The following is a 12,282-nucleotide window of genomic DNA, read 5'->3' on the forward strand; positions in this document are numbered from 1 at the left end:
AGCTGCTGCAAAAGCAGATGTAAACTCTGGACTCGCACCAGCCTTCAGCACTTCCTAATAGAATTTAAAACCAGAAATCTGATCTACACTCTGTGGTTTCACCGTCCTGCACTAGTGTCTGTTTGCACAGCTCGTATGTCTCACAGGGAGGAGCATTATGGGTATTCAGCCATCAAGTTCATTTCCTAATCAGATCCTCCTGGGCTGAAGGCCAGCATAGCAACACCATCAGTCTGGAATCTGCAGCAGGTTCTCCAGGAAGCTCCAAGACCTGAAACCAAACCCTAATCCTTTAAAACAGGTGAATGCATCACATGACGCAGCGCTGTGTGTTTAAAACACAGCACGCGCTCACTCTGCTGCTAAAAACCAGAAACCTTCAACAAGCAGCGACATGTCGCGCTTCCTCTGACACATGTGCTGGACCCAGAACCGGCTTTGAATAACTGACAGGCACTCCCAGCTCACACTCAACACTCGTGTAAGCCGAATAGAAACAGAATTAAGTTTGCAGATTGAAAATAAGAAAACACGAACACTGTGAGTCACGGGACATTTACGAGTCGACTCTGATCTGTGTTAAAGCTTGCTGGTTAACCTTTAGCCGCGTTTACCTGCTGGTTCTGGGTTGTGTGTCTGACTGAGTCTGTTTCCAGCAGCTGTTGTTTTCAGAGGATCAGTGTCGCACACAACAGACCCGCTCAGAGCAAAGCTCTTTCAAATAAAGTTCTCTGGAAAAATGAAAACTTCCTGGTAAAAATAGGTGTGTGTTTTTGACTTGCAAATGAGGAACGGTGCTGCATGCAGGACGTCAGCACAGCAGCAACCACCAGCTTCCTCCACCGCCCTCCCTCTCTCTGTGTGGCCTGGCCTTGCTCATATAAACTGTGCAGAAGGAAGTCATAAAGGGTTTCTCACAGATTCTCCGTGAAGACGCGCAGACGGGACAGTGCTGCAGGTAAGCCTGCTGTTTCTACCCCACCTCACCGATATGCTTACATGTCACATGTCTGGCCTTTAAACGCTGTGATTAGCAGCTATATTTACACAGAACCTGTTGGTATTAGTTTCACTGCTCGCGGCGCGCACAAGCTTGTGTCTCACAGGTGGCATCTTTAATGTGGTTCAGTGGTTCCTGGCCTGCAGGCTGCACAGAGGTGCAAACATCCAAACATCTGCTTTCCTCTGCTGTCCATCATTAATGAGAACCATGGATGTGAGCGTTTTAGCTGCGAGGTAACTGATTGGTTATTGGCTGCGTTTGTGTGCTGTCGCCTCACAGTAAGAAGGTGTCCCCGTGGCTGTGAGGGTCCCATCAGGGCTCTCTGGCGCCCCCCTCCCCGGTCTGGAGACACGTGTGCTGGAGTAAGTGGATGCGAGGCATCACGCCGTCTGGGTGTGATTTATACCCTACACGCTGTTTGCTCACTGAAAGCTTCTAATATGGCGGACTGCACCGCAGCTCTTTGATGATGAGGCCAGTTGATGTGAATTTGTGGCAGATTGACGCAACGCTCTTTTTACTGGTCACCACAGCAACCCTCGACCTCCTCCCATCGTCCGCTTGTCGGGCCTGATCTGCACTTCGGCACCGAGTGTGGCCGACATCACGGCTGCCGTTTCTACTCGTGCTGGTGTTTAATGTGCAACAAAAACATGAAACGCTGGGACGTCTTGTACTTGGTTATTTTCGTGGTCAAACATTTGTCCCTCAGGATTTTCCACTTTGTTGTTTTTCCCTCACGTCCATACCGACAGTCTGATCTCCCTCTGGGAATGGGCTGACGTCCTTATACTGATGCTGTGATGAGTATTTCTAATATTGAGACCATGATTGTTGACCTCTCACTGACATTTGAAATCTGTGGTTGAAAAAGTAGCTGGAAATGCAGCGGAGTGTGGATGGTCTGCGGGCTGCGTCGACCCAACGTGTACCTGCATCTCTCGTGAGGTGCAGACGGATTCACGCAGGTACGGCGTAGATTCCTGCTGAAGCACAAATCCTCCCTGTCGACCACACACAGACACCACAGTGATGTTTGAGGACAGGTTTAGTTGTCAGTGACATGTCAGTGAGTCTTCTGGGAGACATTACCGGTGGCGACGCAGCGTTGTGACTAGGGCTGCCACGATTAGTCGACTATCAAAATCGTCGACGCTTCGTTTGAAGCTTTGTAAGATCACAAAGGACGCAGGAATAAGTAGCAGGATTTAAGAGTGTAATAACGGACTGAAACAGAAGATGGCAGCACTGCATGTACAAGGATGCCAGCTGCCGTTAAACCCCGAAGAAGAAGAAACTGTGTCCCAGAATTCATAGCGCAGCTTCCAACAATGGCGGCAGCTAGTTAGTTTTAATATTACTCTTATTATTCTTTCTGGGTCACAAAATAAACGTTTAACATATTTTCAGGAGAGAATGTAGCTGTGTAAACCTCAAATATCTGCTCAGTTTATCAAGACACCACATATTTTCAAAAGCGCTCCGACGTTTTCAGAGACATCTGTTACCCACTAGCTCGATAGCTAGCCGGAGCTAGGTCACTAGCGCCGTGAGAACACCGGACTCCCGGCAAATCGCGTCTTTCGCTACTCAGGTTAAACATGATATATGAGTCACTTAGAGAACTTAAAAATGTTATTGTTTGGCTTTCTTTAGTATTTTATTTGTTCCTGAGTAAATCGGTTTGGCTGAGATTAAAGTTATAGTTTTTACACAGCTGAATAAACATCAAGCAGACAGCTGATTATCAGAAGTGTGAGATGCTCCAGAATTTACTCCGGTGTCCTGTTATATTTTAGATAGCAAGGAGTTTATTAAACTTCACCGAAACAATCTGCAAACTTCATTAAAATTTAATAAACTATCATCTTGTCTTTATTTTTAGTTAGCACATACCTGAAACACTTAAAGCTGTAAGCTAATGATAGTTATATAAGAGCAGATGCTGCTGGTGCAATAAGCTGTAGTTTTACCTCCAATGGATGATGATCTGATTAGTCGACTATCAGAACGAGGTTTCACCAGAGAAAATAGACCCTCTCTGCGTGTGAAACTTTGCTGCTGATGTGTCACATCTGGAAATAGTTTTTTAAACAATGTTTTCTTTTCCAATAAAAAGATTCTCATGAAGTTTCGATAAGCGGTGGCTGCTGTTTCTCTGTAACTGGGTCGCACTGTTGTAACTAAGCCGCTGTGACCACAAGCTGCAGCTTCGCGGTGCTGATGTAACAGAGCAGAGAGAGCACTGAGCTGATTGGTCAGGAGAGAAACGTCAGAGCTGGAAATATCTGCAGTCACAATCACAAACAGATTGAGGTTTCATTTACTTTAAAGCCACTGTGTGTTCAAATACAAACGTTAGCGTGGAGGGACAAACAGGGCGGGTTCTGCATGTTTGCCAACAGCTGCGTCACATGACCACACATACCTGAACTGGAAACACCTGTAAGGAAAACAACAGCCCCAACCCTGCAGATGATGGCGTCTGCTGTTTCAGCCTTAGTTTAAAAGTCCTGCAGGGTCACCTGTGCGATTAGAAACAGAAAACGGCGTCGACCTGTCGCACAGACACGAGCGTTTCAGCCCTCAGGGCCACGCACAGGACCCAAAGCCCTCGTTTAACAGAGCAGTGAAGTCAGCGCGATAAACAGGCCGACAGCACGAAGCCCACATCGACATCCGTGAGGCCAACGCCTCGGTCAGAGCGTAGACTACAGGCTGAATTCTTCAAATGGAAACGTATCGACTTACATACACTCGCTGAACATTTTCCTAAAAAACCCCACTGTGGAAAAAACGATTGTGGACAGCGAGCGATGAAACTGATAACTAGTTTGAGAGCAGCGTGCAGTCGTTTGTCTGAGGTCAAACTCGCTTATTTCCCTGTTTCTGCTGTACTCAGTATGGGCTTTTGATTTGCTGCCAAATGCAGTGACCTGATTGGTCAGATGTGTTTGTTCGTCTCTGAAGACTCAAGTTTGGTTTCACGTTCCTCCTGCAAAATTGCACAGTCGGTGTGAACGGCCACATCAACAGGCGTGAAACATCAGCTCAGATTTCGAGTGTGTGAAGGTCTGCAGAGTTTAAGAGGGGGTGTGGGCCCGCCGGTCCTCTCAGTCACACGAGTGAAACCTCAGCATCAGCTGATTTTATATTAGCTGCTCAGAGAGGGAGGGAGACCTCTGTGGAGAAATCAATCATCCCTTCTTCTAGAATAATGATGATGATGATGATGATACGGGGCTGCCTGTTGCCGTGGTGTTTGCTCTGCAGCCCTCACAGGTTCATATCAGACTTGTGTGTCATGGTCCTGAGTGTTCTGACTCAGTGTTTGTGGTTTGTGGTTAATTTATTTTCTCTTTCATTCTTTTTCATGGTTTTGGTTCTGCTTGTGTTACAGTCTCAGTTTCTGTTTGTCTTCCCCGTGTCCCTCGTAGAGTCCCTCTGTCTCCTCAGACCGTCGTGTCTCTATGTCTCAGCTCTCGTCAGTGTCTTTGATAGTCTTGTGTTCCCTGTTTTACTTTGAAAGTCTCATGTCAGTGTATCTAGCTTTGCTTCCCCTCGTCTTATTATGTGTGATTAGTCCCAGCTGTGCTTCCCTCCTGTTTCCGGTTCCTGCTCCCTTGTGTATTTCAGCGCTGTGTTCTCCTTTGTCGTGTCGTACGTCTCCTGTGTGTTTCCTCCGTGGTCCTCGTTTCCTGTGGCCTTGGTTTACCAGCTTCTAGTTGTTATGCTTTGTTTCTTGTTTCCTGTATTTGAGTTTTTCACAGCGCAGTGAAAGCTGCCTCCTTCAGTTCCTCTGTGTCCTGTGAGTCCTGCATTTGGGTCCACTCTCCTGCCTGCCACACAGCAAACGTGACTGTGTGAGGTTTAGGATTCAGAGCCGTGGTGAAGGCCAGTAGAAGCAGGCAGAGCGGGACTTCCTCTGGCCTCATGGCGGCTCCTGGGCTTTACCCTGACATATGTTGGTCCTGGTTTATCGGGCCGGGGCTTTGCAGACGTAACGACCTGTAAGGACAGAAGATGGAACGTGTGGAGGAGGAGGCCTTGGTTACGATGCTGTCAGTGATCGGGGTCAGGCTATGAAGATGAGCCGGCTTCTGTTTAGGTTCACGAAACTTCCCACACCTGCCCGTCATCGTGTGAATGCAGTGATCTTTCCGCTTCAGTAACAACAACATCATTAAAAAAGTGGAACACATGAAACAAACACTGTGCAATAAAAGCACAGACGGGTGCTGATCTGAGGTCAGATAAGCTCATGATAGTAAGTAGGTCAACGCAGTCTAGCAGGATCCTTCCTGCGTCTCTGACCTGTGAAGAGACGGGCCGATGAAAAGATAAGAGCGATCGGTTCTGTGAGGTCACATATCGTCGCATCGATGAGGAGATCAGACCGACAGCCCTCCTCCTCCTCCTCCGGGAGGAAAGTCTGAGCCGCTGTGATCGTCAGGAGGAGACGCGCTGCTCTGTGAGAGGCACAGGTGATTTAATGATCATCATCACGCCACATGTTGCTGACTTTGACAGAGACGAGTGCAGTAACGCAGCTGCTGCTGTCAGCTGTCCTGTTTGCTGCACAGCTACGAGGCCGTGTTTGCAGCGCAGAAAAACTGCAGTGACAGACCATTGTGTCACTGTGCAGGTGTGTCAGGTGTACAACGCAACCGCCAACACATCTCACAGAAGAGATGAGAAATTACACCGAAGGAAACAAATCTGTGGTTCTGGAAACACGTCCACTCTGTGTTTACCACACGGGTTATGACACACATCAATGATATTTACAAGGTTTTCTAAAGTGACTTTCATTTGCTGATGATGTGACTGTTTTGGGCTGTGGTGAGAATCTGAGCCGCACCTCCACAGGATTTAAAAATGGTTTGATATAAATAAACATGATAAGGTAAAAAATCAGATTCAGGTCAAACAGAAACGTCACATTAATCATGTAGTAAATAAAAAAACCCTCAGTGACCTTTTAGAGGTGAAAAGAGCGTCGCTGATGTGTGACGCAGGAGTTTACGGGACGACCACAGCACGTTTCTCCACATCCACACAGTGCGTGGCGTAGAGTCGCCGCCCCAGACGGCATCATAGCATCATTCTTTCTAATCACAGGCGCGGTCGAGTGATGTCATCACTATTGAGCACAAAAATAAGACCTGGTGTCAAATATTAACATAAGTATCTGCAAATGTTAGAAAAAAGCGTGTGTGGGCACGTTAATATGGAATTAAAACAATGTTAGAATAGAATAGAATAGAATAGAATAGAATAGAATCATCCTGTAATTGGGGGGAAATGTGGGTGTCACAGCAGCCAGAAAGACACAAATACAAACAAACAGTACACAAGACACAGGACAGAAACATACACAGTTTTTACATATTTACATCGAGGGCGATGGTTACCAAAAACAGAGTCCTGCACCCTTATTAAATAAAATAAAATTAAATACAGTTAAGAGGCAAACCCTGGTTGTAGTGTGAATCGGTTGATAAAATAGTGCAAGTTGCAGCGCAGATGTAAACATCTGTGTTTGTTGGTACAGTCTGACGGCTGCAGGGAGGAAGGAGCTGTCCTGTGTGAATATGGCTTAAATGATGAAATATCATTACAGCAGGTCAGCTTCTCCTCACCTGTTCAGCATGTATATAGTTTGAGTTTCTCTTTGTATCCGTTTGCTGTTCACGGTGTGATTTATGTTCACATGTTTGAATCTGGTCTGGATGGAGGTCTGTATTAGAAAAATCCCAGTTACCTCTGTTTCCTCTGCATCAGCGTTGTTGCTGTTTTTAAATATCCAGTTTCTTTGGCCGTCTGTGATTTTCGCCGCCTTTCACCACAAGTTTTTGTTTTGGTTATTACTAAAAGCTTCCTCTTATTTAGCATCACATTTGTTCAGGTGGCGTGAGAGCAGCAGCCTCCTGAAAAAGGCACGATTGGTAACCATGTGTTGTACCACTTCCCTTTTAGCCTTCAGCAGTTCCCGTGGTGACCGTCTCTGTTTTAACCACCGTCTAACCCGGGTTGGTCTTTCCAGACCTGGAAACATGGCAGCTTCGACCTTCGACCCCTCCGGAAACAACAACAGTAACTCCAGCTGTTATGAAGACATCCAGGACACCTCAGCCCACATCTTCTTCATGGTGATCTACACCCTGGTGTTTCTAGTGAGTCGCTGTCCTCTCTGTCTTCATGATGTGGCAGAAAATAAATATTAAACTTTGACTAAATGATGCAAACCTCTTTCCTGTCCCTCCCGTGTCTGCAGGTCGGTTTGTTCCTCAACGGTTTCACCCTGAACGTTTACTTCTTCAGGGGTCAGCGGCACGTGTCCAGCGTCACCCTCTTCCTGAAGAACCTGGCAGCGGCCGACTTCCTCATCAGCCTCTGCCTCCCTTTGCGAATTATGAAGTACGCCAACATTAAGTCTGAGATCATCCGCAAGGTCTACTGCAACTTCGGTGCCTCGGCCTTCTACCTGAACATGTACGCCAGCATCATGTTCATGGGCTTCATCGCTGCTAACAGGTGGGAACGTAATCAGGACACTCCAGGGGTCCGACAAAGAACTGCACACAACTGAGGCAAACATGCGAAAGCAGGGAAAAAACAGGCGTTAGAGAGAAGAGAGGACTTTAAATAATCAGATGAGACCCAGCAGGGAACAGAGGACAGGTGGAGACAATCTCAAAGGACAGAAAGAAAACTACAAAAAACCACAAAAAACAGGGAACAGAGAGGGAACGAAAACAGACGCCAAAAGTCAAAAAATCCCCAACAATCCAAAACAAAGCTGAGCGAGATGACGACGCCGAGGCTGTAACACGTTTGTGTCTGCTGTAAACATTTTCAGCGCACCAACAGTGGATAGGATGTGGGTTCTTATCTTGTGGTAGATGATTGTCATCACTCTGTGTCAACTTAAATTTCAAGGAAATCGAACGTGGTTACGTTTGTCTGGCTTTTATTCGGGTCATGGCACCGAGCTGAGTGCCACCTGCATACATGACAGATTCTTTTTGTAAAAACCATAAACAGTCCACGATGTGCAGGCGCGCCGCGGCGATTAGTGCCATCGCCCGAGAACTAGGTCACAGCAGCATGAGTAGGGTTCAAATCCAGTGTGCCGTTTGCGCGTTACCTCTCCAGGTACCCCGGAGTCCAAAAATACAACCCTAACCTGATCCTGGGCGGGGCGGTGCTCACCAGGTGGATCGTAAGACTTTGTAACATCCACCAGGTGAGCAGTGAATCACTTAGGAGGGCTACCATGTATTTTATGAACTCATGTGGCTACAGTTCATCTGGCTTCTCAGCTAAACAGGAGGAAATTACAGGTACAGATGTAGACATGAGCCTGATCCTAGCAGCTGTCAGTTCACCTGAGGGCGGTCAGTGCGACGCTGCGTGTTGTCTCTGCAGCTGCACAAAGGTATCAGCAGGATACTGTCATACGTGTTTGAAAAGCAAAGGATGTGGTCTCGATGCTACTTCTGCCTCCGTGGTCAGAGCTGAAGCAGCAGAATGAAATCAACAGCAGAGTTCATCACGGACTCAGCACGTTTGCACACATTACACAAACACGCACACATCAAAAGGGTCGTTTAAGTAGTGAAACACCACCATCGGTGCATCTGCATTTAACATTTGTGTACTGTTGACTTTGCTTAAACCACTGTGGTGCATCTCCACTTGATCTCGGCTGTTACTGCTGGACCTGAAAAGTTTTAGACCCACTCTGAGACGGACCAATGGAAAACCCCAAACCCAGGAAAGCTGAAACAGCCAGATTACCGTATTTTTCGGACCATAAGGTGCACTGGATTATAAGGCGCATTCAGCGAAACAAAACAGTCAGATAAGTCAAACTTTACTCAACTCATTCTTCGTGCTTCCTCCACGTCCTCCAGGCTCCTGCCTACGACAGATGTTTGAGCGCCGTGTAGCACATAGAATCTGTTCGAGGTCAGTAAGCACAACCAGAATTCATACATAAGGCATACTGTCAATTTTTGAGAAAATTTAAGGATTTTAAGCGCGCCTTATAGTCCGACAAATACGGTAGATCACGTGTTCACACCCCTGTCAGACTCAGTGAACCCATACAGCGCTGTATCCCTGTCACAGTGAGTTTAATAAGAGGCGGCTCCAGTTTGAATCACACAGATCTGGATCTGGTAACAGTGTGAGTCCAAACAACTCTGGACATGAAGTAGTTTTCAAATTTTGGGGGAACAGACTAGAATCTAGTTATCAGTCTACTTTGAAATGTCAATCATCAGCCATGTCCCTGTGAATAAAGGGTTTCCTGTCTTCATTGAAATGCTCCCTCTCCTCCTGCCTTCCTGAAGAGGAAGTCTTTGTACGTAAAGCTTATAGGTTAAAGCTTTTCTTTGGGGCATAATCATCCAACAGGCAGTGGCTGCAGACACGGTGGAAAGTGCAGGCTGGGAGAACATGAGTCCACACTGGATGAACATGCTTAGTCTTTGGTTTTCAGGAGGTGAAAGAGTTGGTTTGACTCACACACTGATAGCTCTCTCCTCCCTGCAGGTACCTGAAGATCGTCCACCCTTTGGGAAATCACATGCTGCAGACAGTACGAGGTGCTAAGATAACATCCATCCTAACCTGGGTCTTCCTCATCACTGTGACGAGCTCCTACATCCTGGTCTCTCTTATAACAGAAAAGCCGGTATATGAAACACTAACAAAAGTGAGCTGTGATGAGATGCACAGTAAAGAGCTCAACGTGCTTTACAAAATCATCCACGTCTTCTCGGCCACCATCTTTGTAACCGTCCTCGTCTGCCTGGTTTTCTTCTACTACAAAACCTCTCGCAAGCTTTCAGTGGCACAGGAGAAGCAGCCTGCGTCTATCGGGTCCAAGAAGCTCGCCAGATCACGCAGAAACATGTTGGTGCTGGTCAGCGTCTTCTGCGTCTGCTTTGTCCCCTACCACCTGGTTCGTCTTCCTTACGCCTACACATCCAAGACCAGCAACTGTTCGTGGAGCCAGGTCTTCTTCTACGTGAAGGAAATGGCGGTCTTTGTGTCAGTTCTCAACGTTTGCCTGGACCCGCTCATCTACTTCATCTTCTGCAAGGCCTTCCGGGCCAGGTTGAGCCTCAAGAATGCACTAGCCACTACAGAGGTGTCAACGGTCGCAGCGAACGCAGACAGGAGGAGCAGCGATACGCAGAGCTCCATCAAAAGGAAGCTATCGCTCACCCCAACGACAAGGACCAGCGTGCTGTAGCTTTAAGCTAGCACACGAACGACTGTGATGAATGTGAGCTTTAAAAACTGCAACTATGTGCCAAAGCTGCCTGCTGGGACCAGCTGTTTCAGGACACGGGGTGGTACCACGTCGGGCTTTTCAGAGACCTGCACTGAAACGTTCCTGTTTGCTATCAAAGGCCTAAATATTAAGAAAAGTCATGTCAGTACACTGAAGTATTTTTTAATAGATGAGGAATTTCATCACTTAGCAACTATTTATCGTCTATCTTCTTTAACTCTGTGAATATAAATGATCCCTGATGGACAGCTAAACTGCAAGCCAACATATCTCAGAGGTTTTGACATTTTATGACCTCCTCCTGCACTGATGTACCTTTAAAACGTCCAAACTAGCCTCTTCTCAAGCTCATTTACAGGAAGCAGTCCGATTTGGTCTCAGGTGAACTGGACCCGTAAAACCACTGCATAAAAACCCATGTGTTTAAAAAACTGTAAATATGTACATTATGTTATTGTTCACCTGAACCAGAGCCACAATTTGTATGCAAACTGCTTTGGATATAAATAAATCGAATACATTTATCACACTGAAATAAGGTTTTGTTCCCAAGCGTTAAACATTTCACTCGCTGGCCCCTCATTTGAGGTTTGACAGCGTTTTAGTAGGTAAAGGTGAAGGGGACCAGTGGCGGCTCCCGGGCCTGACAGATCCCAATGCACTAAATAGAAGTTAAAGAATTGAAGGGGGGGGGGGGGGGGGGCACATAAATGAGAACAAACAGCTTGCAGAATTGGGGGAACCTATATATGTGAGAACCTGAGCGTGTTTGGAGGCGTGGTCCTGCTCCTGAAATTCAGATACTTCACAAGTCTCTCCAAAAAGTCAGTTTCATGCAGGCGCCAGCTTTCAGATAACTCAGTGATAAGACCACAGACGCAGGCAGAGCAACAATGACTCACTGCATCGAGAGGGGTTTTTCTACAAACATCTTTGGAAAGCCTCGGCCTCTTTATCAGGAGGAAAAGGTTTGAATTTTGACTTGCAAATGAACAAATATAGCACTTCAACACACGCACAGGCTTTTTCTGTAACTCTTCTTCCTCCCACGCCCTTCCTCCATGTGTCATCACACCTTTCTGACATAAACCTGGGCCAAAGGACATCAGTCACTGTACGCCTACCACACCAACAGTACTATGCAGAGCTGTTATATTTCTGTGCTACAAATACTGTGAATAACTCCTGTGTGCACTGAGATACAAGCTACTGTAAATGAAAGGTTAGTATTCTCCTAGAAGGTGTGAATTAAAAAGTCTGTTTTCTTAAGTGAAAATGATCAGTACAACAATGAAAACAAGATTAATTATGAGTTTAAGTGTATTCAAAGTGCAGACAGATGATCTGTTTCACTCTTCTTGCTTGGTGTTCGCTCTCTCTGCTGTACAGTATCACGCTGTCTGTGTACGGAGGAAACCTGGTCTTGTTAGGAGAGACGGCCTCCATCCCACTTTGGATGGAGCAGGTCTCATTTCTAGAAATATGGACAAATTTATTAAACCCTGCAAAATATGACTATCCAGAGTTGGGACCAGGAAGCAGAGTTGCAGTCTTACATGCCTCTCTGCAGCTTCTCTCCTCCTGCTACCCCCCCAAAAACCCATCTCCATAGAGACTGTGTCAGCTCCCAAACAGACAAAAAACAAACTAAAAACCAGCAACAAACAACTTAAACCTAAACAATCACAAAGAAAGAACAATACAGTATCCACATCTGAACCAAAGAGTAACACAGTGAAATGTGGATTATTAAACATCAGGTTTTGCTCTGATTTGTAAGGTGGCGTATTCATTTAGACTCTTTTTCTCCAATTGATCTTTCTGAGTTAACTTCAATAATTACTTCCTCCAAACCATCAACGTGTCTTTTAGACCCCATTCCTACAAAACTGCTCAAAGAAGTCCTGCCATTAATTAATTCTTCGATCTTAAATATGATCAACCTATCTCTAATAATCGGCTATGTACC

The 12,282-nt window shown here is 46.2% G+C and overlaps 1 protein-coding gene across 2 annotated transcripts; it reads left to right on the forward strand.

Moving 5' to 3' along the window:
* The first annotated feature begins 879 nt into the window (after positions 1-879).
* LOC146694712 (P2Y purinoceptor 14-like) lies at positions 880-10,975 on the forward strand. Of its 2 annotated transcripts, none has more exons than XM_085430995.1 (4): positions 880-958; positions 6,983-7,179; positions 7,281-7,540; positions 9,566-10,975. In XM_085430995.1, the coding sequence occupies exons 2-4, from the start codon at positions 7,060-7,062 to the stop codon at positions 10,269-10,271; spliced, it is 1,086 nt and encodes a 361-aa protein (XP_085287121.1). In that variant the 5' UTR covers positions 880-958; positions 6,983-7,059; the 3' UTR covers positions 10,272-10,975. The 2 variants fall into 2 exon arrangements, with proteins under 2 accessions (XP_085287121.1, XP_085287122.1); XM_085430996.1 differs by having other exon boundaries at positions 902-958; positions 7,050-7,179.
* The last annotated feature ends 1,307 nt before the right edge of the window (positions 10,976-12,282 follow it).

This window comes from Copadichromis virginalis, linkage group LG14, assembly GCF_057382275.1.
Source record: "Copadichromis virginalis isolate Kocher_CV1m ecotype Utaka linkage group LG14, C_Virginalis_male_GT1.1, whole genome shotgun sequence".
Classification (NCBI taxonomy): Eukaryota; Metazoa; Chordata; class Actinopteri; order Cichliformes; family Cichlidae; genus Copadichromis; species Copadichromis virginalis.

Excerpts from the sequence above, each read along its gene's own strand:
- LOC146694712 (XM_085430995.1), top strand. The coding sequence starts at position 7,060 with ATGGCAGCTTCGACCTTCGACCCCTCCGGAAACAACAACAGTAACTCC. Across the intron at positions 7,180-7,280 it reads TCTACACCCTGGTGTTTCTA|GTCGGTTTGTTCCTCAACGG; the intron begins GTGAGTCGCTGT and ends CCGTGTCTGCAG. Across the intron at positions 7,541-9,565 it reads GGCTTCATCGCTGCTAACAG|GTACCTGAAGATCGTCCACC; the intron begins GTGGGAACGTAA and ends TCCTCCCTGCAG.